This window comes from Seriola dumerili, unplaced genomic scaffold (assembly GCF_002260705.1).
Source record: "Seriola dumerili isolate Sdu_G_001 unplaced genomic scaffold, Sdu_1.0 BDQW01000105.1, whole genome shotgun sequence".
NCBI classification, from domain to species: domain Eukaryota; kingdom Metazoa; phylum Chordata; class Actinopteri; order Carangiformes; family Carangidae; genus Seriola; species Seriola dumerili.
Genome location: NW_019174360.1, coordinates 1,127,882 through 1,151,595, shown reverse-complemented (window position 1 = coordinate 1,151,595; position 23,714 = coordinate 1,127,882). Strand labels below are relative to the sequence as shown.

The window sequence follows — 23,714 nt, the reverse complement described above, 5'->3', positions numbered from 1 at the left end:
GTTTTGAGAACTAGCAGCGTTTATAAAGTCTGAGGCTCGCAGGGTTTCGCTTGTATCACTAGAATATTTAATAGATGATAATGAATCAGCACGAAGAGGGTGGAACCTCCTTCCCAACTGGATCGTCTGGTTTGTCCCGCACTACCTTGTCTCACCTCTGTTGGATCCCTCGAGGACGGAGACGCTTCTTCGCTGGAAGACTCGATCACCTGATGACTCGGCCGTTTCCTGTAAAGCCAGAGAGAGAGAGAGAGAGAGAGAGAGAGAGAAAACACAGTCAAACGAAGCTAATGGCACTAAAGTGACACTTTGTAAGATCCCGTCTGATTCCACTTCTCTGTCCCTGCGGTAAAAATTCACCTCGTGTGTTGAAGGGTTCACACCGAGTGTCTCACTCTGGAGGAGGAAGAAGGTGTCATGAGAACAATGTCCTCTGTGTCTAAGAGCAGGGTTGTCGCCTGCTGCCCCCTGGCTGGTAAACCTAATATCGTCACTCTGTCTGCCTGAGGGGGGGGGGCGACATGTTTTCATATGAAACATAAAGCATTCTGTCGCTGTAAACTTGTAACTGTTAATCCATCTGGAAAGAGCTTAAAAAAAAACAACAACAACAACAAACAAAACAACAAAAACAAACAAAAAAAAACAAACACTTTGCTGTTTCCCAGCAGTAAATCTTTTTGTACCTACTGACAGATGAACTTTGTATGATCCCAATGTGACTGTGCCTCCTGTTTTTACACTGTATCTATTTATGTAAACAAGCGTGTGTGTGTGTGTGTGTGTGTGTGTATGTATGTATGTATGTATGTATGCCATTCCAGTTCACATGACCAGCCCCCCCCCCCCCCCCCTCCTCTTCATCACCACCGTCGTCACGGCGTCGGCAGGTTACAGTCCGATGTCACTTGGTTTGTTTTTGTTTTTGTTTTTTTGTCGGACGACAAAAGCTTCACGCTGATCACGTGACACTGCGGTGTGACGGATGTGTCGGTTTCACAGCATTAGCATTTGTAAAAAAATAAATAAATAAATAAATAAATTTAAAAAAAAAAAAAATAAAACATTTTTATGAACATTTGTATATCTGCTGTATGGCGTTGTGTTGTGCGGGAGTCTGGGGGATGCCGCTTCCACATCTGGACCAATTCAGCCACGCACACACACAGAAAAGCTTTCAGCTGTCAGGTCAATCCAGAGGTTAATCCGCCCAGATGTGGAAGTATGTGGGCCAGACTCGGGCCCCCGTTTCTTCTACATGAGATCTGGATCAGGCCTTGATGGTTAGAGGAGGAGGAGTCTGTTGAGACCAGAACCAGAGACTAGCAGACGGATCAGAACCGTTAGCATGGTTAGCATCTTTCATGTGTTTATGTTGTTTGTTAGCTTCTAACTGGCAGTGGCTGACACAGTGTTAGCAGTTGTGCTAATGCTAACTCTCTCTCTCTCTGTGTATACTGACGAGGTTTCAGGTTTATTTAGCCCCGCCCCCCTGTCCCCACAAGGTGACAGGATTGGTTCCTTAGGTTTGTGACGTATGAAACCCTGAATCTGTCATTGGTTCACTGCAGTTCCAGGCGTTAACTGATTATTTAGCTCATGATGTGTCTTGTGAACACCACATGTACATGTTAACCAGGTCAAAAGCTTCATTTATATTCTGTGATAATGAACCTATATTCTCAGTTTCCATAAAAACTAACGTTGACCATTGATGATTTTTATTTATTCCATTTTCCCCCGCAGCCAAACTGTAAACTGATATCAAACTGCAAAGCTAAAATTAGAAAGTCTGCACCCACCACCAGCTGTTTTTAAATGGATTTTTCTTCTTTTTTCTCTTAATGGCTCAGTTTCAGGTGCACACGGTATCTTTCATTACCTCTCCGCCATTCCTTCAAGCTTAATCCTCAGCATCTCCATATGCAGCAGTTTCTCGCGTCCACCGCAGGCCAGCTCAACGCTCACCTCTGTCGCTGCCCATTAAAGCGTCTGCTGCTGCTGCCTGACGTGCTGGAGCAACATTTCTTTTTTTTTTTTTTTCGGCCTTATTTTGGTGGCTTTTTGTTGTCATGGAGCTCTGTGGTAATTGGCTTTGCCGTCAGCCTGTCAGAGCTGCGCAGCCGGGCCTCGTGGGTAAATGAATGTCAATGTCAGGGTCCCATGCTGAAAACGAACAACCTCATCCTTTCTGCGAGCCTGTGGCGCGAGGCCGCCTGTCGGAACTCATCTGTCCGCGGTTTAATCCCCCCCCCACCCTCCCCTCCCGTCCCCTCCCGCAACCGCCTGATCCACGCAGGACCAGGACGGGGAGCGGAGGGATGGATAGAGTGGAAAATGAGGAGCATTTGCATCTAAATGGAATGTTTTTCTTGCCTTCATCCCTCCCTCTCTGTTTATCTGGTAATGGGCTGGTTATGTGCGGATCAAAGCATGGAGCAGGAAATGCCTCTAGCTTCTGCAGGTTTCAGTTTTGAACAGAAATCTCCACCTTAATGCGTCTTACTCACGTCTTTTCTTTGTTCTTTGCTGTTTTATATATCGAAGCTGTTAGATCCTCGTACTGTGTTGATGTCACTCTTCCTCTCTTGGGTGTGTGTGTGTGTGTGTGTGTGTGTGTTGGAGAGAGAGAGATCAGTCTTCATGCTCTCCCTTAAGTCTGCGTTCATGTAAAACACCATCACACTTGACATTCACAAGATTATGTAACCTAGAGGCCCCTGCACAACATCACAACACTTGCACCTCGCACACTGTCTGCTCCCTCTTCCTCAGGAGGGAGTGTGACATGTCGTCGTGCCCCAGGTCACATTTAAATTCACACACACACACACACACACACCGTTTAATGTTCTCATCTTTCTGTCTGTGCCATGGATTATGTGTAAATCCCACACCATCGTACAAGCATCCTGTTTACACACCGCACCACATCCACCTCCAGGGGAGTAATGATTCTTGCATGGCCCTGAATTATTAATTCATGTCCAGTGGTACGGGTTCAGCGGGAGTGTGTCCGCTCCTGATGCAGTGTGTAGGGCCCCGGCGGGCAGCCTTTGAGCCCGACTCCTTCGCCCTCCGACCTCCCCCGGCCTCACGGTCCAGGTCCCTACTCCCTTTAGGAGGCATAACAATGCTGAATTATTCACCGGTGTTTGAATAATTCAAGGTGAAGTTGCTAATTGACTGAGGGAGAGAAAGTGCCAATCTGTTGTCTTGAGCCTCGATGTGGAGTCCTCTTAAGGAAAGTGTGTAGTTCACAGTAAAACACCTGCACATTGTAGTCATGTACTTTTATTAACTCTTGTTTTACATAGTGAAAATTTGCACCAAGTCTACATTCAAAAAGTGCTTTTAATACTTTTCTTTAATGCAGGTTTGTATTAGATTGTTACCATTTAATATATAGAAGTGTTCAATTTTTATTTGCCCTTAATTTAATCATGAGAAAACAACAATTCAAGTGCTATTCTATTTAGAACCAAAACATTTGTCATTTATTTTCACACAAACACACACCAGCAGAATTCCTTATGACTACTGAATCCTTTATTTCAACCTTAAAGCTGCTATAATCATTATTTTTATATGAAGAAGTGATCACACCAGACGCTGACAGTTCCCCGGTTCAGATTTTTTCATGCATCTTTCAGCTCTTTGTTTTGGTTTTAGCGCCCACAGCTTTAATGTTCTGATGTTTAAATTCCCTCTCACTGCTCTCATCAGCATGTCAGACTAAATGCATAACACACAAAGTGAGTAAGTAGTTGGGAGAGCGGCAAAATCAAATCGCAATATAATCAAAACCACAAAATGACCAAGTGCAATATCCAAATCACAGTTAGCACCGTAAGCGTTGTGATGCTACAAATCATATTGTCCAGATGTGAGGGAACATGTTTGTCTGGTACAAGCCCCAATAAAAAATAAAAAAATCACATCTGCACAGAGACAGTGAATGTTGCACGTAGGTTCGTCTTTTGGCCTGAAATAAACGCCCAATAAATGCTAATGTTGCGTCTAAGGGTGAATAAGCAACAACATTAGCCAGTAGTTGTGTTGACAAAATGGATTATTGCAGCTTTAACTTACATGAAACTTTATTTCGCTGATATCTCCATCCTCTGTGACTTTAGGAGAATCACGGCTAACTTTGTTATAAACTGGGCCACGATGACCTTTAATCAGCTCTGTTTTATCAGCCAAACTAATTAAACTCCAGCCTACTTCTCTAGATTTTGTATTTTTGGGAGACATTAAATTACCTCAGTTTTTTTTTCTTTTTTTTTTTCAATTTCACATCTTTGAAATGAGAACATTTGAATGAGTCAACAATCTGTTTCTAATGTGCCGAGCCCGAGACATTCAGTTTAGTCATCACCGTCGTCATCGTCGTCTTGGTCGTGACTTCCGTCGCTATCCTCCGTGATGTAGCTGTCAGGGTTTTCCTGGTCATCGGCTGACTCATCGTCGTCCTCGGTGTTCACCCTCCCCGACAGGACGTCCTCTATCCAGTCCTCCAGCTCCTCCGCAGTGGGCAAGTCCTCGTCGTTGGACATGTCCAGCCACACGCTGTCGGCCTGGAGCACAAAGGATCAAGTTCAAGATGGAGGGTAAAAACAGAAACACTTCACGTTTCTCTTACTTACATCTGTTACGTTGACGACACCAATTTGAGGTCGAAACAGGTCCAACTTGAAGGTTTTCTCCCAGTAAGTGGTCAGCTGGAGGGACAAGACAAACCAGATTCACTTAGGTTTATCGGTTGACCAGTGTGTACAGATTTTGTGTGTATTTGTTTTCTGATGATGATGATGATGATGATGAGGCAGAACCAGAGGGAAGTCATCCGGATCGATCCAGACTATGCTGAGCTCTGGGTTGTTGGTGTTGTCCCTGGCCACGTCTTTCAGGATCTCCAGGAACTCGTAGCCGTCTGGGGATGACAGAGCAGAGGAACCTGAGCTCACCTACGAGTGCTGAAGCAAATAAAAAGAGAAATAAAAATCCAAATCCTAAAGGCTAAAAGCTTTGATTTAGAGATACAGACCTGGATCTTCTTCCTCAGCAAACGCAACGATATGTATTCCGTCCATGTCGTCTTCCTAGAAACAGAGGAACGTTTACAGACCTGATCTGATGTGACACCCCCGAATAAGTTTTAATCACTTCACTGAAAATACATTTATGCAAAGCAACTACTCACCCATGTCTCAAACATATTCTCTGCCCGGAGCTTCCTCAGCGTGGCCCTGTAAAAACCACATTTTCCTAAAAAAAAAAAAAAAAAACGCACCCAAATGCTTAAACACCAGCGTTTAAAATAATAGAAATCAAACCAACCTTCTGTGTTGGGTGACAAACTCGACGATGTCCATCTCTGACAGGGGTCTGCCGGGCAGGATGGCAGGCTCCTCCATAAACGGCTCATAGAAATTCACCTCGTTCATCTTGAGGGACAGATGTTTGGCTACCTGAAACATGAGGATTTCATCATGAGTATATACTGTTTATTTTTTAAAAAAAAAATGTTTCTATTCATTAAAGAAATGACTTAGATGAGAAGAATGATACCACATATCTAATGGTTAAATAGGAAGCTACAATACGCAGCTTGTTAGCTTAGTTTAGCATAAAGACTGTAAAAAAAAGATGACACTATGGAAGCCCAAAGTGTTCAATATAAACAATATTTTCTAATATTTATGCTAAGCTACGCTATCCAGCTGCAGGCTCTACCTCCATATTCAGTGTATGAATATAAGAGTGGTATCAATCTCCTCATCTAACTCTCTGCATTCCCCCCCAAAATGTTGCACTATTCCTTTTAATGCATGTGTTAAAAAGCAATGTGATAGATGCATAATGAATCTTATGTTTTGGAGAATTAGGGTTTTAATTTGTACATGAAGACTTACAGATTTATCAAATGTAGCAAAGAACTTGATGTAAGGTTGAAAACGCTCTGATGCCTCCTGGAAAGCTTTATAGTCTGAGAGGGAGAGAGACAGAAACCGAAGCTGAGAAAAGGAAAAACAAAACGGATTTAAAGTGTGGAAATCCACATTCACATTCTGGTCGCATTCCCGGCCGATTCTGCAGTATGTGATCAGGGAGGCAAGCAGCGAAACCGCACTCTGTTCATTCAATTTCCCATCATGATTCAACTGTCTTCACCCTTGTAACGAAGTCTCCCTTAATACAGTTTTATACGCTTGTAACGCGCTCCGGGCTCTGCTCCCAACAAGGTCACCACCAAGGACCAACCTATCTGTGGACAGAAATAGGCTCTGTAATGAAACTTCATGCCACTGTCATATCGGACCAGATAGCATCTTCCCGGTCTCACTTTTTCTGACTTTTTTTTTTTTTTTTTTTTTTTTTTGAGAGGAACTATAATTGCAGTTTGACCTATTAGACAGAGAACCAGAAGTTATTTAAAGGCTCTCGTGGGACTGAGTGAGAGTGCCACAGTCTGGAATCAGGTTTCCCTTAAGCAGCCGGCTATGCTACGTGGTGATGTAGCTCCATTAGCCTCTAGATCCCATTAGTGTCTGGGGAATGCATGGAGGGGACAGCCAGTGTAGATGTACATGTTTTCCCGTCCCACCACACACACTCCTGTGTCTTTGTAGATACAAATACATTAATTTACACGTTTGTTTTGGTGATAAACTAACATGAATCTTCTCCCTTAAAGTATCCAATGAGGCGGATGTCCTCCTCCATTCTCTCGAAGGCTCGCAGCTCCATGGCAGTGTTGATCATTTCCACTGGGTCCTCCAACACCTAGGGGGCAGTATGACACAGGTAGGTGATTTTTGCTGCCAAGACACACTACAGAGCAGCAAAGCTCAAAGACACAGTTTGACATTTTTGGGAAATGTGCTTATTCATCTTCTCGCTGGGAGTTAGACGAGAAGATTGATACCACTCTCATGTGCGCCTGTTAAATAAGCCGCTACAAGCAGGTTAGCTTAGTTTTGCTAACTTTGCTCTGTCAAATGCTAACAATATCTGCTTACTAGAGCTATTCCTAGCTAAGAAATAGCCCAGTCTGGCACATAACCCCCCTTTTTTACACTTCTGTTACCTTTGGCTAGGCTAACTGATTCTCCTAGTTCCAGTCATCAAGCTAAGCTAAGCTAACAAGCAGCTGGCCCATATTAGCCCCATATTCAACAGAGAGTGAAGAAGCATATTTCCCAACATATCAAACTATTTCTTTAAATGTATTGATGTGAAAATGTCACACGTTATCGCATCAATCAGAAATACCTTTGGTGTTAAATGACATGAGTGTTTTTTCGTGCTGAAACTTGTGTTACTGTGAATTACATCATTTACAAGTACTTTAATGAGGCTGCAGCTGCTAATTGCTTGAGGATTTCTTCCCTCCGTGGTTGACGAGATTACACATCTGAAAAAGTAGCAGAATCAGTTCTCCACTCACATCCAGCAGGAACTCCACCAGCGTGTCCGCTGAGAGCTCGCCGTCAAACTCAATGACACGGTCGTCCTTGAAAACGTACAAGCTGCCCACCTCCTCCAGACCTAATTAGACAGACAGGAGTGTTTTCTGTGACTTTTAGAAACATTCAGCGGCTGATTCCTGTGGATTGATGAACGTGCAAATACACGTACCCAGTTTCCTGGCGACTTTGACGTCCCTCTGAGAGTCCACCATCCCAAAACCTATGTCTTTGTTCTCCAGGACCTGAGCTGTGAGCTGGGTGTTCACACAGACAAATGTCACTTAGCATCAGGTCAGCGCAAAAGAACAAATGAATGAGCCACAATTATCTCTTGCTCTGCCGTCAGTGTCGGAGGCAAACAGCTGGACTCTGCCCAGATGTGGAAGGATATGGGCCAGACTCGGGCCGAGGACCCAGGGCCGTGGTTGACTTTGACTTTAAGGGTTGTGAAATGATTAATAAAACAGGCTACTTCATACTATTTTCAAAATTGTTGATCTTTCTCGTGAAGTTTTTGATCATCTGGATCATAAAAATAATTTAATTGGTGTTGATTATTAACATGTTATCCTTGAAACAGAGCAACTGGAATCACAATAACAATTACACATGGATCAGCCTGAGATAAAAAACACCTTTTACCAACACCTTCTCTACACTGTGTATCCGAGTTCTCATCCTTAGCTGCTGCTGTCTTCGTCAATACATCCACTCATTACCGAGGTGAGTGTGTGCGTGTGTGCTTAGAGCCCCCTGTGGAGATTGCTTGTTTGGAGGGAAAGCTGCTTTGCCTTTCACCTCGCGCTTCTTGAGGAAGGAAAAGAGATTTATAAATTCCACTGAAGAGGCTGAAACTCAGTTTTACTCTTTGTGTTTCTGCTTTCAAACGGTGCATGAAACGTAATAGGAATGCAAAATCTGACAACTGAAAAGGAAGCAAAGAGCAAATAATAATCATCATCATCATCCCAGCCCTGAATACATCTACTTATTTCTAGTTCACAGCCAGATAGTAGAGTTTGGGGAACAAGCTATAATTAACAGAATGACCTAGAAACAATCCCAGGGTACGTGCGAACCACAGAGGAGGGGGAATAATGGGATTGAAATCACTACCTGCCAGTTGAGAGAGTGTGCAGGTGAGACACTGACTCTGTCTATCAGTCTGTGAAAACATGACAGTTATGAAGCCTGCTTTTCTTCAACCTTAGACAGGCTGCACGTCAAGGAGACATAGGAGGAACGAGGCATTCACTGACTATACAATGACTTGTTATGACAGGTTAGAGTCAAACGAGCACGGCTGTGAGGCTAACCCGGGGGGGGGGGGGGGGTTGAGCTGTAGCCTATTCAGACATGTTCATGTTATCTGTGACATTAGATATATCATGGCACGGTATGTTACAGTAGATAAATCTTTTAAAACCTTTGATCAGTCATGACATCTTCTTGGCAGGACTCAGGTATCTGTAACTGAGGAAGCCAGTAGCAATGTCAGTGTGGATGCTGAAGTAGTTTAAATAATGCACTCACAGGTAAATTGTTTATGCCATTTATAAACCCTTTGTGACAGAGACAGAATAGCAGCACTCCTCCTCACATCTTGAGCTTTTATGTGTCTTTACTCCCATCTCCCTCCTCCCCCTCCTCCCTGTCTTACCTCCAGCACCAGCTCTGTCATCTGGAAGCGCTTCTGCAGACCCTTGTTGGCCGGCAGGGGCTCGTGGTAGAACAGACACAGCAGGTCGTACCTCTTCAGAGCCTTCCTGTAGTTGCGCTCGTTCATGTCCAGCACCCTGTCCTTCCCGTCGAAGTTGGGGAACTCGAGACCTTCCTCGGCGCTGCACAGGAAAGCCAGGAGGAGGCAGAGGCCGCACAGCAGAGGAAGCCAGAGCTGCTGCATTGTTGTTGAGGTGGTCTGTGAGCCGGATTGAAGTTGTCAGGGAAATCAAAGAACCTCTCAAGGCCCAGCGTGAAGAGATGCCATGCACAAGATAAAATGCACCCACTGATTTGATCTCTGTCACTTCTCTAGCTAATATTTGACCGGTTTTCTCTCTCTCTCTCTCTCTTCCTTTCATATCACTCCTTCTCCACCTGTCTTCTGTCTCCTCCTCTCTCCGTCACTTAGCTTTACCGGCCACATCTCAGGAGGATTTATTTCCTCCTCCTCCTTCTCTCCCTGACTGAGAAACCCAGTCAGGCAGGCACATTAAAAGGACAATCATTCATGAGGTGGCCATTCATGCCCCTTGAAATAGATCCAGAAATGAGAGCAGGGAAGCTTTGGGAATTCCATCAGCAATGTCATTATCCATATCAAAATGAATATGCAAATACAATGAAAAAGATATCTCATGCTTTCAAACTAATGAGGACTGAATAGACATTAGTGGGTGTGAATATAATTGTGATACAGATTTTGAGAGGAGTATCCCTTTAATGCCACTTTGAGCCAGTCTCATCGAAGCTTACGGTAACGTTAAATTTAAATTTTGCTGTGCGCATTACCGTAATGTCCGGATTCAGACAGTAATAACAGATCACAGATCACTGCTTTGTGCCCCCCCCTCCCCTACTCAGGCGCAGCTAGAGGATTGAGAGAAAAATGGAGTGCCTTTGGCTGTGGAGGCTTTTAACACTCCTGCAAGTTTGTGATTTATGTTTGGTCGCTGCAGCAGGTAAAACTTTTATTTTTATTTAAAAAAAAACAAAACAAATACGACTCTTGAAATGGTTTTAAAAGCAACAGCGAGACTTTGCCGCCGTTTGTTTCGCTGCGACGCCGCGAGATAACTTTTGATGTTGGGAGTCATTCATCACTTCACGAGCTAGCTAACTAGCTTACGAGCTAACACAACTAAGCTGTTAGCTAACTTTGAGGTGAACTGCGGTTAAAAGTTTGCATTTTCGCTAACAGTAACAATGTAAAATAAGACGTATATTCGCAAAGGTGTTTATATGCATTAAGACTGGGCGCACCTTTACCTATAGGTGTGCTAACTGCTAATTAGCGCTCACCAATATAACGTAAAGGACACACGAGGATCCTAATTGAGGGATAATGACCTACTAATCTCTTGTTTCCTGACAGTGGATGTGTCGGTATTGTGATCCGTGATTAAGGGAGGCAGGGTTGGTACAATATGGAAACCTTTACTGACACATTTTGCCATTTTTATGCGTTTTTACAGGCAAAGAGTGGAAGAAAATTAGAGAAAACATATCCGATGTTGTTAAAGGGTACACTTCCTGCAACCCTGTCAACTGCAGCTGCCATCTAAGGTGAGTGTGATGCCAGTATATCTGTCCTTTTAAATAGTATATCACAGTTCAGGAAAACAATCATACTACAATAAACCAATGCATTTTTGTTTATCACATTTATAGGCTCTTATTCTTTTTTTTAAATTCTTTCTTATTGTATTACACTATCCATTTAAATCCTTCTATGAGACTCAGTTGCAAACAAAAATTATGAATCTTACAGGGCAAAATAGATCATACGGAAACAATTTGGGACCAGTGAAGTAAATTAAATTATAGGCATTCAAACAAGATTAAGATTAGGAAAATTAAATAGAATCCAAAAACATAAACAAGTAAATACGTAATACATAAAATATCAAACAGAGATAAAAAAAAGTGGGTGTACCTGCCCGATAATTCAAAACCCGACAACGTACAGGTGTTATTTACTTTATCTGTCTTTCCCATATGTTCATGAATTTGTCCTGTTGCAACCTAATATATAAAGTAATTCTTTCCATCCTCAAGATTTCATAAATAATGTCAACCCAATAGGTTGTTTTTCTAAACATACTAACCAGATTAGAAACATAATTTTTTAAAGCATTGAATAAATGATGTGGAGTTGGAATTGTTTTCTCTTGATTTCTGTTTCAGTGTCCTGCAACATGACTTGCGTCCCTTTAAAGGAGGAATCTCTGAGGAGTTCATGGCCGCAACTGTTCAAAGAGGGGTGGGCACCCACTACCAGATTATTGGTCAAAAGTTGTACAGAGAAAACAACTGTATGTTCCCTGCCAGGTAAAGTTTAAATTGAATTGAGTGTTATATTACTCTAATTTATATTAACAGCCAAAACTTGCATACATGTATTTAGAGCTTTGCCTAAATCAGTTCTCTGTTTTCAGGTGCAGCGGGGTGGAGCATTTCATCCTGGAGGTGATCGATAGGTTACCTGACTTGGAGATGGTGGTTAATGTCAGAGATTACCCCCAAGTCCCCAACTGGGTGCAGCCGACACTGCCTGTTTTCTCTTTCAGTAAGGTCAGACTATGGACTGTACTTTAATGCACACATCACGTGAATGTTTATTACAACTAGTTTTGATGTGCGTATGTTTTGGTTTGAGCAGACCTCAGACTACCAGGACATCATGTACCCGGCGTGGACATTTTGGGAGGGCGGGCCCGCTGTGTGGCCCATATACCCCACTGGGCTGGGGAGATGGGATCTGATGAGGGATGACCTCAAAAAGTAAGGCTCATCACTTTTACACAATTTTAAACCAGTTAGTTAACTGGTAACTTGTGATTCTTACTTGTTTTTGATTCTTATTTTTTCCATTTGATGGGCTAAATTATTAATTAAGTGTTCACAAAATTAGAAACTGATTTAATGGAACAAATAAACACTAATAATATGTCTCCATATTTCATCAAGCGCATGATTTCAGTGTGTCTTATCCGTATGATACGCTCTGTTAGGTCTGCAGCTCAGTGGCCGTGGAAGAAGAAGGAGTCCAGAGGATTCTTCAGAGGCTCTCGGTGAGTCGAGTTTGTTTTTCCACGACAGTGCAAATGTCACTTACCTGATGTTCATTGGTAACAATTCTTAATGCCACTATCCTCTTATCGCAGTTGGTGGCAAAGTGCAGACTTTATACGAGGTGACTATCTCTTAGCAATGCCAGCTAGACACTGTAGGGGCGTTTACAGTTTGTGCCACTGTGCCTTTTAGCAAGAGAAAATGCTCTCATTGCATCTTTACCTGTCAAACAGTGCCTCACCTTTCGCTTGCAAACTTTGGCGGCAGATTTTTACTCGCTACCTATAATCCCAAGATTCCCACCAGACGTACTTTCTCTGATTTACACACAGACTCTTTTCTTTTTTCTTTTTTTGGACAGGACCAGTCCAGAGCGAGACCCTCTGATCCTTCTGTCCAGAGAGGCTCCAGAGCTGGTGGATGCAGAATACACAAAGAACCAGGCCTGGAAGTCTGAGAGGGTCTGTCATACTGAAACTACGCCAGGGTCAAATACATTCATAATAACTATAAAGCTATGAAATATTAAAATCATCCTTCGCCAGTATTCTTCCCGGTTTTTTGACGACCCGATCATGTTTCTGTTTCTGTCATAGGATACACTAGGGAGACCCCCAGCCAAAGAAATCCCACTGGTCGATCACTGCAAATACAAGTAAGCTGGAGTCCTCATTCTGTTTTTAGATCAAGAATAAAAGTAGACAAGTTGAAAAGGTCTTTAATGCATAAACATTTGAAGATGAGCTCGACATAATATTCATCCACGATTCTGGGAAAGCACCTACTCACCAAACGTCCTCCCCTCCACCTCTTCAAGGTATTTATTTAACTTCCGGGGTGTGGCGGCCAGCTTCCGCTTCAAACATCTCTTCCTCTGTGGTTCTCTGGTGTTTCATGTGGGGGATGAGTGGCAGGAGTTTTTCTACCCTCAGCTCAAGCCCTGGGTGCACTACATCCCAGTCAAGCAGGATCTCTCTGACGTCAGGTACTGTTCTCCTCTGTCATAATAATCCTTCGTAGGATTCAAATCCAGGTCTAAGTCTTTCTGGTTTCATTGATTTAGTTGTTCAAATGTGAATATTTGCTGGTTTTCTTAATCTACAATAACAGTTAGTGAGTGAGTTACTTAGATAAATCAATGAAGAGTCGTCTGACTCTTTAGGAAAACACACAGCAAGTAAAAATGCCTCAGAAGTTGAAATATATTCTCTCATATTTTTTAAAATCTACCTTCATTTGATGACTGCAAAAAAAAAAAATCATACTTTTATTTGGCTGCAACTATTAATTATTTTCATTATTGATTAACTTTTGGTTCTTTTTTTGGTTTAGAAAATGTCATGTCTTGTGTCACCAACAGTCCAAAAGTCAAACAGTAGAACGGTAGAACAGAAAAGCATTAATGACTTAAATTACTAAATTATCAACATTGTTTTTTATTTATTTTCTTCTTTTTTTATTCCATTTAATCTGAACTCTTATAACTGGTCTTCTGGAATGGATGTTGGCAGTTACATGTGAACGTGTCGCAGTAGGAGGCATGGGAGACGTTCCATGTTAAAATTCACACACCTGTGTCTGTAATTTAAACTCATAATTAAAGCACATGTCAGCACCTGAACCAGAACACAGGTGTGTGAGTGTGTGTTTGGTAACTGTAAATATGTCTTTACATGCTCTGTGTCCTCAGGGAACTTCTACAGTTTGTCAAAGAGAACGATGCTGTCGCGCAGGAGATCGCCACAAGGTGACGGATCACATCCAATAACTGAAACCTACTGTAGCAGCCATGAAATCGCTCTGTTCTCATGCAGCAGCAGTATGACTGACTTCCTGCTCCTCCCTCCCCCCTCCCCCCTCCCTGCAGGGGTAAGGACTTCATCCTGGACCACCTGCGGATGCGAGACGTTTCCTGCTACTGGGAGAGACTCCTCACCGAGTTCAGCCAACTTCTCACCTACAAACCCAAAAGAAGGAACGGCTACAACCAGATTGTCCACAGACCCAGCAAGACGGAGCTATAAGACGGAGGCTCGGCGGGGACCGGAGCGGTTGTAGTGAAGGGAAACTCTAGATAATGAATGTAACCACTCCGTCACAACTTATGATTGTTTGCGTTCCAGTTTTGTTAAAATAACGCCACAGTTTTTAGCTGATATAAAGTCAAAAAGCTTTGACCAGATACTTTTCACACTTATTTTTTAATGAGCTCAGTGTTGTAGTCTAACGAAGAGCACGATTGGTCGGTTCCTGCAGCCCATGTGCTCTTAGAGGAGTAACCGTTACAAGGGGCGTAGCTTAGTATTACACAGTCAGAGGTGTAGCTGTTAGAGTTGACCCTGGTTTCACTGCCATATCTTCAGGTGCCACTTCTTATCTTCAAATCTTCATAGATCATTTTCTGGTTCAATGGTTGATTAACTTCCAAAAAATAACGAACTAAACTCACCAGCAAAGAAACATGGGTGGTGACGTATGTCGCTAAGCTTTTATTTTACTCACTAAAGGGGCATTCCACAGGTTTTACACGTTAAAAAATGCTACTGCAAAGCCTGTGTGTGAACTTGAGTTGGCAAGCTGTGGCAGGAAGTGTTTAATTAAAACAATTGCATGATGGGAAATGTAGGATTTTTTTTTTTTTTTTAGTTTGTGCAAAACAAGGGAGTAAAGGTCATGATATTTGGGCTTCTGCTGCTAGGATTTCGACCATTGTTTTTCCTTTTTCCATCAAGTAAGTCGTTGAATTGATGGACTACCCCTTTAACATGCAGTGTATAATCTGGACCGGGCTTCAGTCTTTCAGGAAAGTCAGACTTGCAGAATTTCACATTTTTGTTTTGAATTTGTATTTGAAATTATAATGAAAAACAAGGACAGGGTAGAAAAGGTTCAGTGCCTTGCTAAAGAAAAATGACAAGTTCGCTTAAATTGAATCCCGCACACTTAGCTGTGGCGCACCTACAAGTCTAATATTTAATTTGAAATTATAGCAAAGTGTTTTGCAGGCTGTTAACACACAGGATGTACCAATAATAATAGTTACAGATGTCATGCTGCTGCATATTTAATGTAGTGTAATATGTTGGGAGAATTTCCTGAGTAGTGGCAAATATCCACTATCGTTGTCTGACCTTTTTGTACATAGAATAATACAGACAGTTTTCTCTGAGAAACTTAACGGTTTAAGGTCCATATCTGCACAAGTCCTGTTAATATAAACATGAAGAATAACCTAAAGTGATACTCACTCAGCTGATAGTTAATATGAAGTAGATGGATTAGTGTTCTTGATGGGAGAAAGTGTCATGTTGAACATTTTAGATGGTGATCTTTTGTGTTTCAAGTATTTCAATGAGCTGTTTTTTTTGTTTGTTTTTGTTTTGTTTTGTTACATCGCCCTCCACTGGACAGCCGGAGAAACTCCAGCAGACTGTTACCAAGTTTCACTACACCAACGTATATCCATGTACTTGTTGATGCAAACAATGCAATAACAGCTTTTTGATAAGTTCTGAGGTTCCATGACTTAAAAGTACAAAAGTATGACAAACATTTCATTTCACACAAAGTGCCAACAGATAGCAATAATGACTTTTAATTTGTTTCTCTCTGAATCATGTTAATTGTTTTTACCTTTTTTGAAAATAATCTCTATTTGTGTTCAGACATGACTGATTGTGTGTAATTGATACAGGATAATGTTGAATATGTTGTAGTATTCGCGTTGTACTGTGAACAAGCAAGTTCTCTTAAATGTAAAGTCATGTCATTTTATTTTTTTTTTTTAACAGTCTGTTTTACTGTGGAAAAAAAAAATGCTCCGTTAAAATGTTGATTTGACCAAAAAGCTGTGATCATGTGCCTGATCATGTGACATTCAAATTGTTGTCACAGCTTGTGCAGCGGTTTTGTTCTTAAACTTTGGTTCTTAAAAAAAAACATTTCACTCATGACATCTTTGTTTGTGATTTTTTTTTTTTTTTTTTACATTTCTTCACCTGTGCACAGGTTTGTAAACACTTGCAATTAGCACTAGCTGCTCGGGTAGCAATGATCCACCCGAGCTCTTAGCTGTCTATTCAGTGTAATGCTCAGTCCTCCACCGACAGGCGGCGCTGTCTTCACATTGGGTGCATGGCGGAGGACAGAGGTCGGGATGCTGGTGGTGTGTCGGAAAGTCACAGGTGAGAAACAAGACAGCAGAAGGACAATGATAAGAAACTGGGATATAAACACTATCTGGAGTTGACGTGGATTAACCAGGTTGCGTAAAAGAAACGGCTCGTCGTAGAGAAATCCCGCCTCGGCTGCAGGTAAACTGTTATTCCCGTTAGTATCACACTAAAGCTACTAGCATGCAAACAGCTAGCGCTAATGCCTCCATTATCGGACAGCCATGATTATTTACATTTTTTATTTACAGTTTTTGGAGGAACGTGACATGTAAACACGCTGCCGGAATTCAAACCTTAGTTTTTACGTTATGTTAGACGTTATAATGTGAAGTAGTTTGGTGTCTTCGTCACAGAGAAAGGAAAATAGCGTGACATTAGCCTAGCTAACAACACTGGAGAAGTCATGCTGACCTGACACAGCTCTGTATCATTAGCTTAATTGGAGTAAGTCAGCAGGTGGACTGTCAAAAACATGGCTGCGGTTGACTTTGTTGTCATTATTTCTTCCTAGTTTAACCACTTTGTCTATTAGTAGTTTTCCTAGCTGAAATAGCACAGGTATTGATAAATGCCTGAATTAAACAAAAGCCACAATTATTCACATTTGTGAAGCTGTTTGCTCAAAAGTGTCGAATCAGAATCAGACTTATTTGTTTATTGTACTATATTACACATTATGAAACGACAAATAAGGACATGCAGGATATGTTTATGGAGGATGTATGAAATAAATAACTGATCTCATGCTCTTGTGTTACATTTATATTTATTTGGTGGCATTTCCCAAGTCATAGAGCTAAATTTGTAAATATAAAGTCACCATATTTCTTAACCTTTGACCCTGGACCAGCCTAGGCGTCCCACTCAGAGGACCTGAGGGTAACAGCAGTGCACTGACAGCTTAAATGACGTATTTTGAGGTCAAGTAAGAAATGTTTTCCCAGAGAATCTGCTTGTGTGTGTTTTGATAAGACTGCACCATTTAACAGCTGCTGAGTCTGACAGCCTGTGTAGCCCTGCCAGGATTTCATTTGCCTTAAGGCTATTTGTTTTGAGGATGGAGCTTAAGTCGAGGCAGTGAGTGCAACATCCCAACCCGTGGCCATGTGTTTCTGCCTCTCTGCTGCAGTCTAACGCCAGCTGAAGCGTGATGCGTCCAGAGCAGCCCAGAACAGGCTTCGCTCTGCAAAGATGGCAGGCAGATTCTGCCCCCTGGGGCACGCTGAGCACTGGCCTACTGCAGGGCCTCATCCACAGCGCCAGGCCTCCCTCCTTCTGCTTCCTGCTCCCCAGGGTCCACGCAGCTGATGTGGCTGCAGCCCAGCCTGCACAGATGCCCTCCTCCTCCTCCTCATCCTCCTCCACCAGTCCTGCTCCTGCACCCATCTCCTCTCTGAGCACCATGCCAAGCAATTTGGGCAAGCCAGAATTCCCAGACACAGGATGGGACCGCATCAAGGACCTCTTTGACAGAGAGTTAGTGTTTGTCAATCTCTTGTTGTTCCTTCTTGAGCTTTGTCTTTAACCCCTTTATCACCTCACTGTCTTTCAAAAGCTCAAATCTAAATGTCTTGAACGTTGTTAGAAACAGTTTGTCCCTGTCTCTGCTTCCACTTGGTTGGTATTGTTGTTGTTTATACTGCAGATGTAGACGATGAAACATCCTTTAGTTCCAGCTTCTTATTTGTAAAGATGTGATGCTTTTCTTTCTTTTTCTTTAGCTTTTAGCTTTTCAGATTCTTTAAATCATAAAAATTATTGGCAGGTTAAGTGATAAAGAAAACAAACAGTAGTGTCAGCCCGAGTCAGATCCTTCAGGGACATGAAGTGCACTGGACTCTTTTCATCAATAATAGAGGGAGACTGGCATTGTAGAAGAATAAGAGATAACCTGAAGTAGCACCACTAACGTAACGCGCTGTCACTCTCGTCTGCCTGTAGTGTGACACAGAGGTACCCAGAGGAGCTGACCAACGTGGTGAAGAGCGGTGTAGTGGCCGCTCTAGCGGGCTTGATCTACGGAGGCCTTCCAGCTGCACGTCACGCCAGGCAGAGGTACATCCAGGTCAGCCAGGCGGAAATCTACAGTAGTCGTGTAGAAGCGGTGGTAAGTGAAAGCTGTATTCGGTCGGTGTGTGTGTGAACATGTGGAAACTAGGAGAGGGTTTAGGGAACGTTTGAGACGAAGATTCACAATAAATACGACTTAACCTTAATTTGCTGGTGAGATAATCCAGATGTGATGTTGAAAAAAAATGAATCTGAAAGTGGTCTGATGACTTTGAGTGCACAGGTGGGGAAAATAATAGATGATATAATAATAGATGATATAATAATAGATGATGTCAGAGTTTCATGAGAATAAGCAGCAGTGTTTTTACGGAACGGCGTCTGTTTCTGTTTGACTCAGCGCTCGGCCCACAATGCAGCTATCCGAGGTTTCGTGAGATACGGGTGGAGGTGGAGCTGGAGGGTGGCTGCGTTTGTCACCTTGTTCAAGTAAGCAACAAAAAGAAGATGAGTAGAGTTTAATGGATTTTCTAACTTGTCTCACACTTTAGTTGCTTCCACAACTGAGAGATTGCAATTTTAATAATTTAATGATGTTATTTTGCATCCGACAGGAACACTGTTACAGGCTCTGTACGCAACCACTTAATGTTTAATTTACTTTATTGTTATTATTATGAAATGCAGCTGAGCAGAACTTGTGTCTAACTGTCTTTTGCTCATCTGTGTGTCCCCTCCCTCCCCCTGCAGCTCGGTCAGCACAGGACTGTCTGTGTACAGAGACAAGTACACCCTCAGTAATTATGCTGCAGCTGGAGGTGAGTCACACGGGGCTTCAGCGGGGCCTGATAAATAACACCTCCTTTTCTTTTCTTTTTTTTAGTATCCAAGGAAAGCTGTGTCACAACATGACTGTCACACTCTCACATCTCCCACATCTGGGAGTTGTCCCATAAAAACCTCGGCAGTTTTAATGAGCTGCTGCACAGTTCACTGCTGTTACTGCTGTCTGCCTGACCTTTTAGTGTGTATAGCACTTATGTAATAATATTTGTATCATAATATAATCATTTATTTTTAATTTTCACGGCTATAAACTTGACAAATGTCCACAGAAACGTGTTAACTCACTGCTGCAGCATGATGCATCCAGAAACCACATCTGTCTTTCTCTCTTCTCTCGACTGCAGCTTTCAAAATAAAAGCCTAAAATACCCAAAAAGTAATATCTCAAAACATTCAAAACTCACCGTCCTGGAAACGTCTTTTTATATTGAGCAGAAACTGTTTTTTCAGCCTCTGAAATCATTCGTAGTAAAATCTTTGGCACTGACAACAATAATGAAACTTTAATAACCCTTGTTAACCTGATGACATATTGTTTTAAGACGTGCAGTAAAACGCATGCCAGCACATTGAGTAACGAATGATGTCGATAATGATGTGTGTGTGTGTGTGTGTGTGTGTGTGTGTGTGTGTGTGTGTGTGTGTGTGTGTGTGTGTGTGTGTACTGTGTACTGGAGGCCTCTTCAGATTGAACCTGGGCCTCGGAGGCCTGGTGGCTGGGTCGATCATCGGAGCAGTGCTGGGGTGAGTTTGGCTTTTGTTTCCGCAGACGTCCGTTCACACACATTGATCACCCTCCAACTCGTTAACTTTTTTTTACAGCCACTGATCTGAGAGACGGATTTCAATCCTCGTTACAGCGTTTGTGTCTTTTAACAGACATGCATATTCGCTCGTGCGTGTCAACATTCGCGCCTGTGTGCTTGAGAGCAGTGAGTACTCTGGCAGCCAGCTGCACCCCTCCCAGCGACCCTCTGCCGTCCAGCTGAACCCCCCACACACACACACACACACACACACTCCACCTCTGACTCTGTTCACGCTGCCAGGGGGACTCATGTGCACCACAGAGTGCCATGTTTTGGGTACTAGAGCAAGGAGGCAGGCCAAGGCAGCAGCTGCCCCTCTTCATTTATACCATCTCTGTTATTCCAGCCTCTCATCTCCATCTACCACGGTCTGATCGGGACTCTCTCCTCAACCCTCGGCTCTCTCTGTCCCACTTTTCACTCATTTCTCTGGCCGCTCTGAGCCGAGCGAACACAGCCAAGAGCAGATTTGAATGTGATCGTATAATGGAGATTGAGTGCGAGGTATTTGATGGTGTAACAGACTGGAGGGGCTGGTTCCTTGTCTCTGATCATCAGCTCTGTGTTGGCTCGGCTCTAGTCCGTTCTCCTGTTGGCTCTATACCGGCTTTGCCTCCTCCTCCTCCTCCTCCTCCTCCTCCTCCTGCTCTCCCTCTCACTGTCTGCCTCAGTGACCGGCCACCTGGAGCGTTTGATGTGTGCAAACAGCCCCAGCCCCGGCTACGCCAGGTGCAGCCGGGGCAGAAGGGGGTGAAATGAAAGCAGGCAGCTAATCGGAAAGCACATCACGCTCCAGATCTCGCCCCGGAATCATCCCCCTCGTCCAGGCACACGGTGGAGGTGTGACTGGAAGGTGGAGCAGGGGCAGCTGAGAGGAAATTGGCCACCAACATGCTACAGTTGTGTAAATGACTGACAGCTTGGAGGATTTATGCAATGGAAGTAGCTGCGGTTACAGAACATGGTACAAAACAAATTATGCAATTACAGGAAGTGTTTAAGGAACTTATGACATCCGTCGTCTAATTTCACCGGGAGACGGTCAACTGGAAAAGTCTCATATGCTGCTTTTATATAAAGCAATTTAAGATATTCTAGATGTATGTTTATAATAAAGCGATTCTGTTCAGGATTCCCACTGGCGCTCTGATCATCAGCATGCAGTCTCTGGCCGGAGAAACCGTCCGAGAGAGGAGGAGGAGAGAGCGCAGGGAACTTTATGAGCTCAAACTGACAGAATGGTAAGTTTAGATGATTTTAATAATAATCCTGTCACACGCCAAGAAATTAAAAGTGTCTTTTTCTCCTGATGATCTTTCGTAAAACTCTTTTTTTCAAATCATCAGGACGGCCCGTTTGCAGTTGACGGACGATCTGATTGGAGATCTGAACGTCAGCTGTCAGGCGGAGGAAACCAATAAGGACATGGAGAGGATCCAGGAGCTGCTCAGTTTACCGCAGAATGACGCAGCAGCAGCTCAGGACTCAAGCAGCTAGTGACAGTAGCTGCCTTTTACTGCCTGTTTTCTGCTGGACACTGAGGTGGGACTTCACACAACTGGCCTGGACTCTATCACAAACCCTCGGCGTCACGTCACTCGCTGTACCTCACAGACTGCTGTCGAGGGATCCTTGTGTGTCAGCTGCTCAGTAGGTGGTCGTACTGGGCAGCTGCAGTAGGTGTGATATAAAAATATAACGCGCGCTCCCTTTTGGCAGCAGAATTTGATGTTTTGTGTTTTACCTGATACAAGCCACTTGAATATTGAAGAACACGGTTATATCGTACAGCTAGAAAAACCGCACTGTCCTGTTTGTGTGCGGCTTCTCATGGAGATCAACTGCTCTGCAAATTAGAAACAGGAAAAAAAATCTCATTTCATATTGGCTTCCTCTCAAAGAAAACGCACTGTCATCAGGATTATAAAGCTTTAATCGGACTTAAGTGGAACTCACATCAGTGTGGGTCGAATGTCTTTAATACTGTATTAGTCATTTATAACAGTAGAAACACTGAGTGACAACTTCATTTGATCTAAAGTCAAAATCCTGTTACCAACCTAATAAAACGTCTATTTTAACAGTGCTGTTTCATTATGCGCACCAGGTACGTGTTGCAGTGTATCTGTGTCTCCCTGTATCGGCTCCGTACAGGTAAACGACAAAATGTTCTTCCCATTAAAGCTCGTTACTCTCCCCGGCCTGCCAAGATGTGTCCCCGCCTCTCTCTCTCTTCGCGTGGTTAGTAACTGGAAGCACACCGTACAGTACACATCATTCTTTTTGGCACCAAACCAACAAATGTCAGTCCATGTCTCGAACAGAAAACGGCTTCTCTCCCCCCCCTGCCAACTGTGCAGTGTGTTTTTTACTTTGCCTCTCGGGCTTTTCAGTAACTAGGTCACACACAGTCCTTGGCCCCTGGTGTAAACAAGATGTGACACACACACACACACACACACAGCTGTGGCCTGGGATGCAGCAGTGACTGCTGACATGACAGCCAATAGAAACAGATTGAGTGATAACAACTTCAGGTAAAGTTTGAAATTAGCATCAAATTAGGTTCATTTTTAAGTTGTCAACTATTACAGGTAGACGCTGGAGGACAGGTGTAAACTGCCGTCTGTGAGATTTATCACATGCAAATGTCTGGTGTCAGATCTTTATTACACCTTCACTTAAATGGATCCTGGCCCCAGCACAAGCTGCAGCACTGCACCATCACCTCTGCAGGGTGTTTCACTCACACTCTGCAGCAGAACAACAGGGAAACAATGCCAGCTAATGCAATATATAAAGGAGCCTAAATGCTGTTTTCATCCTCTTTAAATGAGGCAGTTAAAGATGACTGCTGTCAGAGCATGAACACCGTATGAATGGACTCTGAGCCCTCTGCTGGTGGCTCTCAGGAACTGCAAGACTAAATAAGAGAAATCTACTGAGTTCATGATAATGCATGTGTCTCTGTGGCTTTTAAACATGGCATAAAACTGTTTCCAGCAACACGAGAGAAGTGAACACTATAGTATTAACAGGACAAATTAATTAATGTTAAAAACGTGTTTATGAATCGACCCTGCTTTAACAAATATAAACTGCTCCTGCATCAAAACTTGCTTAATATTCCACTTTAATGTTATTGCAGCCCTCAAAGCTGTTTGCGCTAAGATTTCTATTCAAACTATAATAACAATAATAATAATAATAATAATAATATAATGTCTTTAATCAGAAACACCATCAGGATGGGACGACTGATGACTGTTGATTTTGAATGACGGCATAAATTAGGCGTAAAATAAAACGACTGGGCGTTAAAGCTTCCTGTGGGGCCTTTTGTGATTACAGTGGTGATGTCACGTTGGTGCAGCTCAGATTCAAAACAAAAGACTCAAATCCTTTACTGTGCCGTATCTATAGGGGGCCAAGCAACATATGCTGGCCCCTTGTTATTATTATTAGCTTAAGTTTCATTCATCAATTAGAGATGAAATGATCTAGTTATTAAAATACATTATTATAATTATGAATGGTTTCTAGCTGCGTCTGGAAGGAAATGTGCGTGCAGTGAAATTCCTCTAGAAGTCCAAGGGTCAAAGTTG

At 42.9% G+C, this 23,714-nt stretch overlaps 3 protein-coding genes across 5 annotated transcripts; 2 read left to right on the top strand and 1 right to left on the bottom strand.

Annotated features, from left to right (window-relative positions):
• Positions 1–4,280: 4,280 nt before the first annotated feature.
• Positions 4,281–9,516, bottom strand: LOC111222686 (calsequestrin-2-like). The gene is made up of 11 exons (XM_022746488.1): positions 9,136–9,516; positions 7,645–7,729; positions 7,454–7,554; positions 6,681–6,789; positions 5,919–5,992; positions 5,344–5,474; positions 5,207–5,252; positions 5,051–5,105; positions 4,836–4,936; positions 4,650–4,724; positions 4,281–4,580 (listed from the first exon to the last, which is right to left on the bottom strand). Exons 1-11 carry the CDS (start codon positions 9,376–9,378, stop codon positions 4,371–4,373), a joined length of 1,230 nt encoding a protein of 409 aa, XP_022602209.1. The 5' UTR covers positions 9,379–9,516; the 3' UTR covers positions 4,281–4,370.
• A 567-nt stretch (positions 9,517–10,083) lies between these two features.
• On the top strand, positions 10,084–16,222 carry poglut1 (protein O-glucosyltransferase 1). Its single transcript, XM_022746465.1, has 11 exons — positions 10,084–10,156; positions 10,670–10,760; positions 11,382–11,525; positions 11,633–11,768; positions 11,857–11,978; positions 12,209–12,268; positions 12,631–12,730; positions 12,866–12,924; positions 13,087–13,254; positions 13,960–14,016; positions 14,137–16,222. The coding sequence occupies exons 1-11, from the start codon at positions 10,084–10,086 to the stop codon at positions 14,291–14,293; spliced, it is 1,167 nt and encodes a 388-aa protein (XP_022602186.1). The 3' UTR covers positions 14,294–16,222.
• Positions 16,223–16,399: 177 nt separating this feature from the next.
• Positions 16,400–22,318, top strand: timmdc1 (translocase of inner mitochondrial membrane domain containing 1). Of its 3 annotated transcripts, none has more exons than XM_022746555.1 (8): positions 16,400–16,453; positions 17,574–17,920; positions 18,386–18,551; positions 18,855–18,943; positions 19,205–19,272; positions 19,965–20,044; positions 21,240–21,350; positions 21,456–21,548. In XM_022746555.1, exons 2-7 carry the CDS (start codon positions 17,595–17,597, stop codon positions 21,330–21,332), a joined length of 822 nt encoding a protein of 273 aa, XP_022602276.1. In that variant the 5' UTR covers positions 16,400–16,453; positions 17,574–17,594; the 3' UTR covers positions 21,333–21,350; positions 21,456–21,548. The 3 variants fall into 3 exon arrangements, with proteins under 3 accessions (XP_022602276.1, XP_022602277.1, XP_022602275.1); XM_022746556.1 differs by having other exon boundaries at positions 16,403–16,582; positions 19,978–20,044; positions 21,456–22,318; XM_022746554.1 differs by having other exon boundaries at positions 16,403–16,582.
• Positions 22,319–23,714: the final 1,396 nt, after the last annotated feature.

What these genes read in the sequence shown, in the direction of transcription:
- timmdc1 (XM_022746556.1), top strand. Translation starts at nt 17,595, where the DNA reads ATGCGTCCAGAGCAGCCCAGAACAGGCTTCGCTCTGCAAAGATGGCAG. An exon ending in AAGGACCTCTTTGACAGAGA is followed by an intron (nt 17,921 to 18,385) that starts GTTAGTGTTTGT and finishes GTCTGCCTGTAG; the next exon opens with TGTGACACAGAGGTACCCAG. An exon ending in GAGCTCAAACTGACAGAATG is followed by an intron (nt 21,351 to 21,455) that starts GTAAGTTTAGAT and finishes TCAAATCATCAG; the next exon opens with GACGGCCCGTTTGCAGTTGA.
- poglut1 (XM_022746465.1), top strand. Translation starts at nt 10,084, where the DNA reads ATGGAGTGCCTTTGGCTGTGGAGGCTTTTAACACTCCTGCAAGTTTGT. An exon ending in CAGGATCTCTCTGACGTCAG is followed by an intron (nt 13,255 to 13,959) that starts GTACTGTTCTCC and finishes CTGTGTCCTCAG; the next exon opens with GGAACTTCTACAGTTTGTCA. An exon ending in GCGCAGGAGATCGCCACAAG is followed by an intron (nt 14,017 to 14,136) that starts GTGACGGATCAC and finishes CCCTCCCTGCAG; the next exon opens with GGGTAAGGACTTCATCCTGG.
- LOC111222686 (XM_022746488.1), bottom strand. Translation starts at nt 9,378, where the DNA reads ATGCAGCAGCTCTGGCTTCCTCTGCTGTGCGGCCTCTGCCTCCTCCTG. An exon ending in CAAAGTCGCCAGGAAACTGG is followed by an intron (nt 7,555 to 7,644) that starts GTACGTGTATTT and finishes CTGTCTAATTAG; the next exon opens with GTCTGGAGGAGGTGGGCAGC. An exon ending in TGCTGAGGAAGAAGATCCAG is followed by an intron (nt 4,937 to 5,050) that starts GTCTGTATCTCT and finishes TGTCATCCCCAG; the next exon opens with ACGGCTACGAGTTCCTGGAG.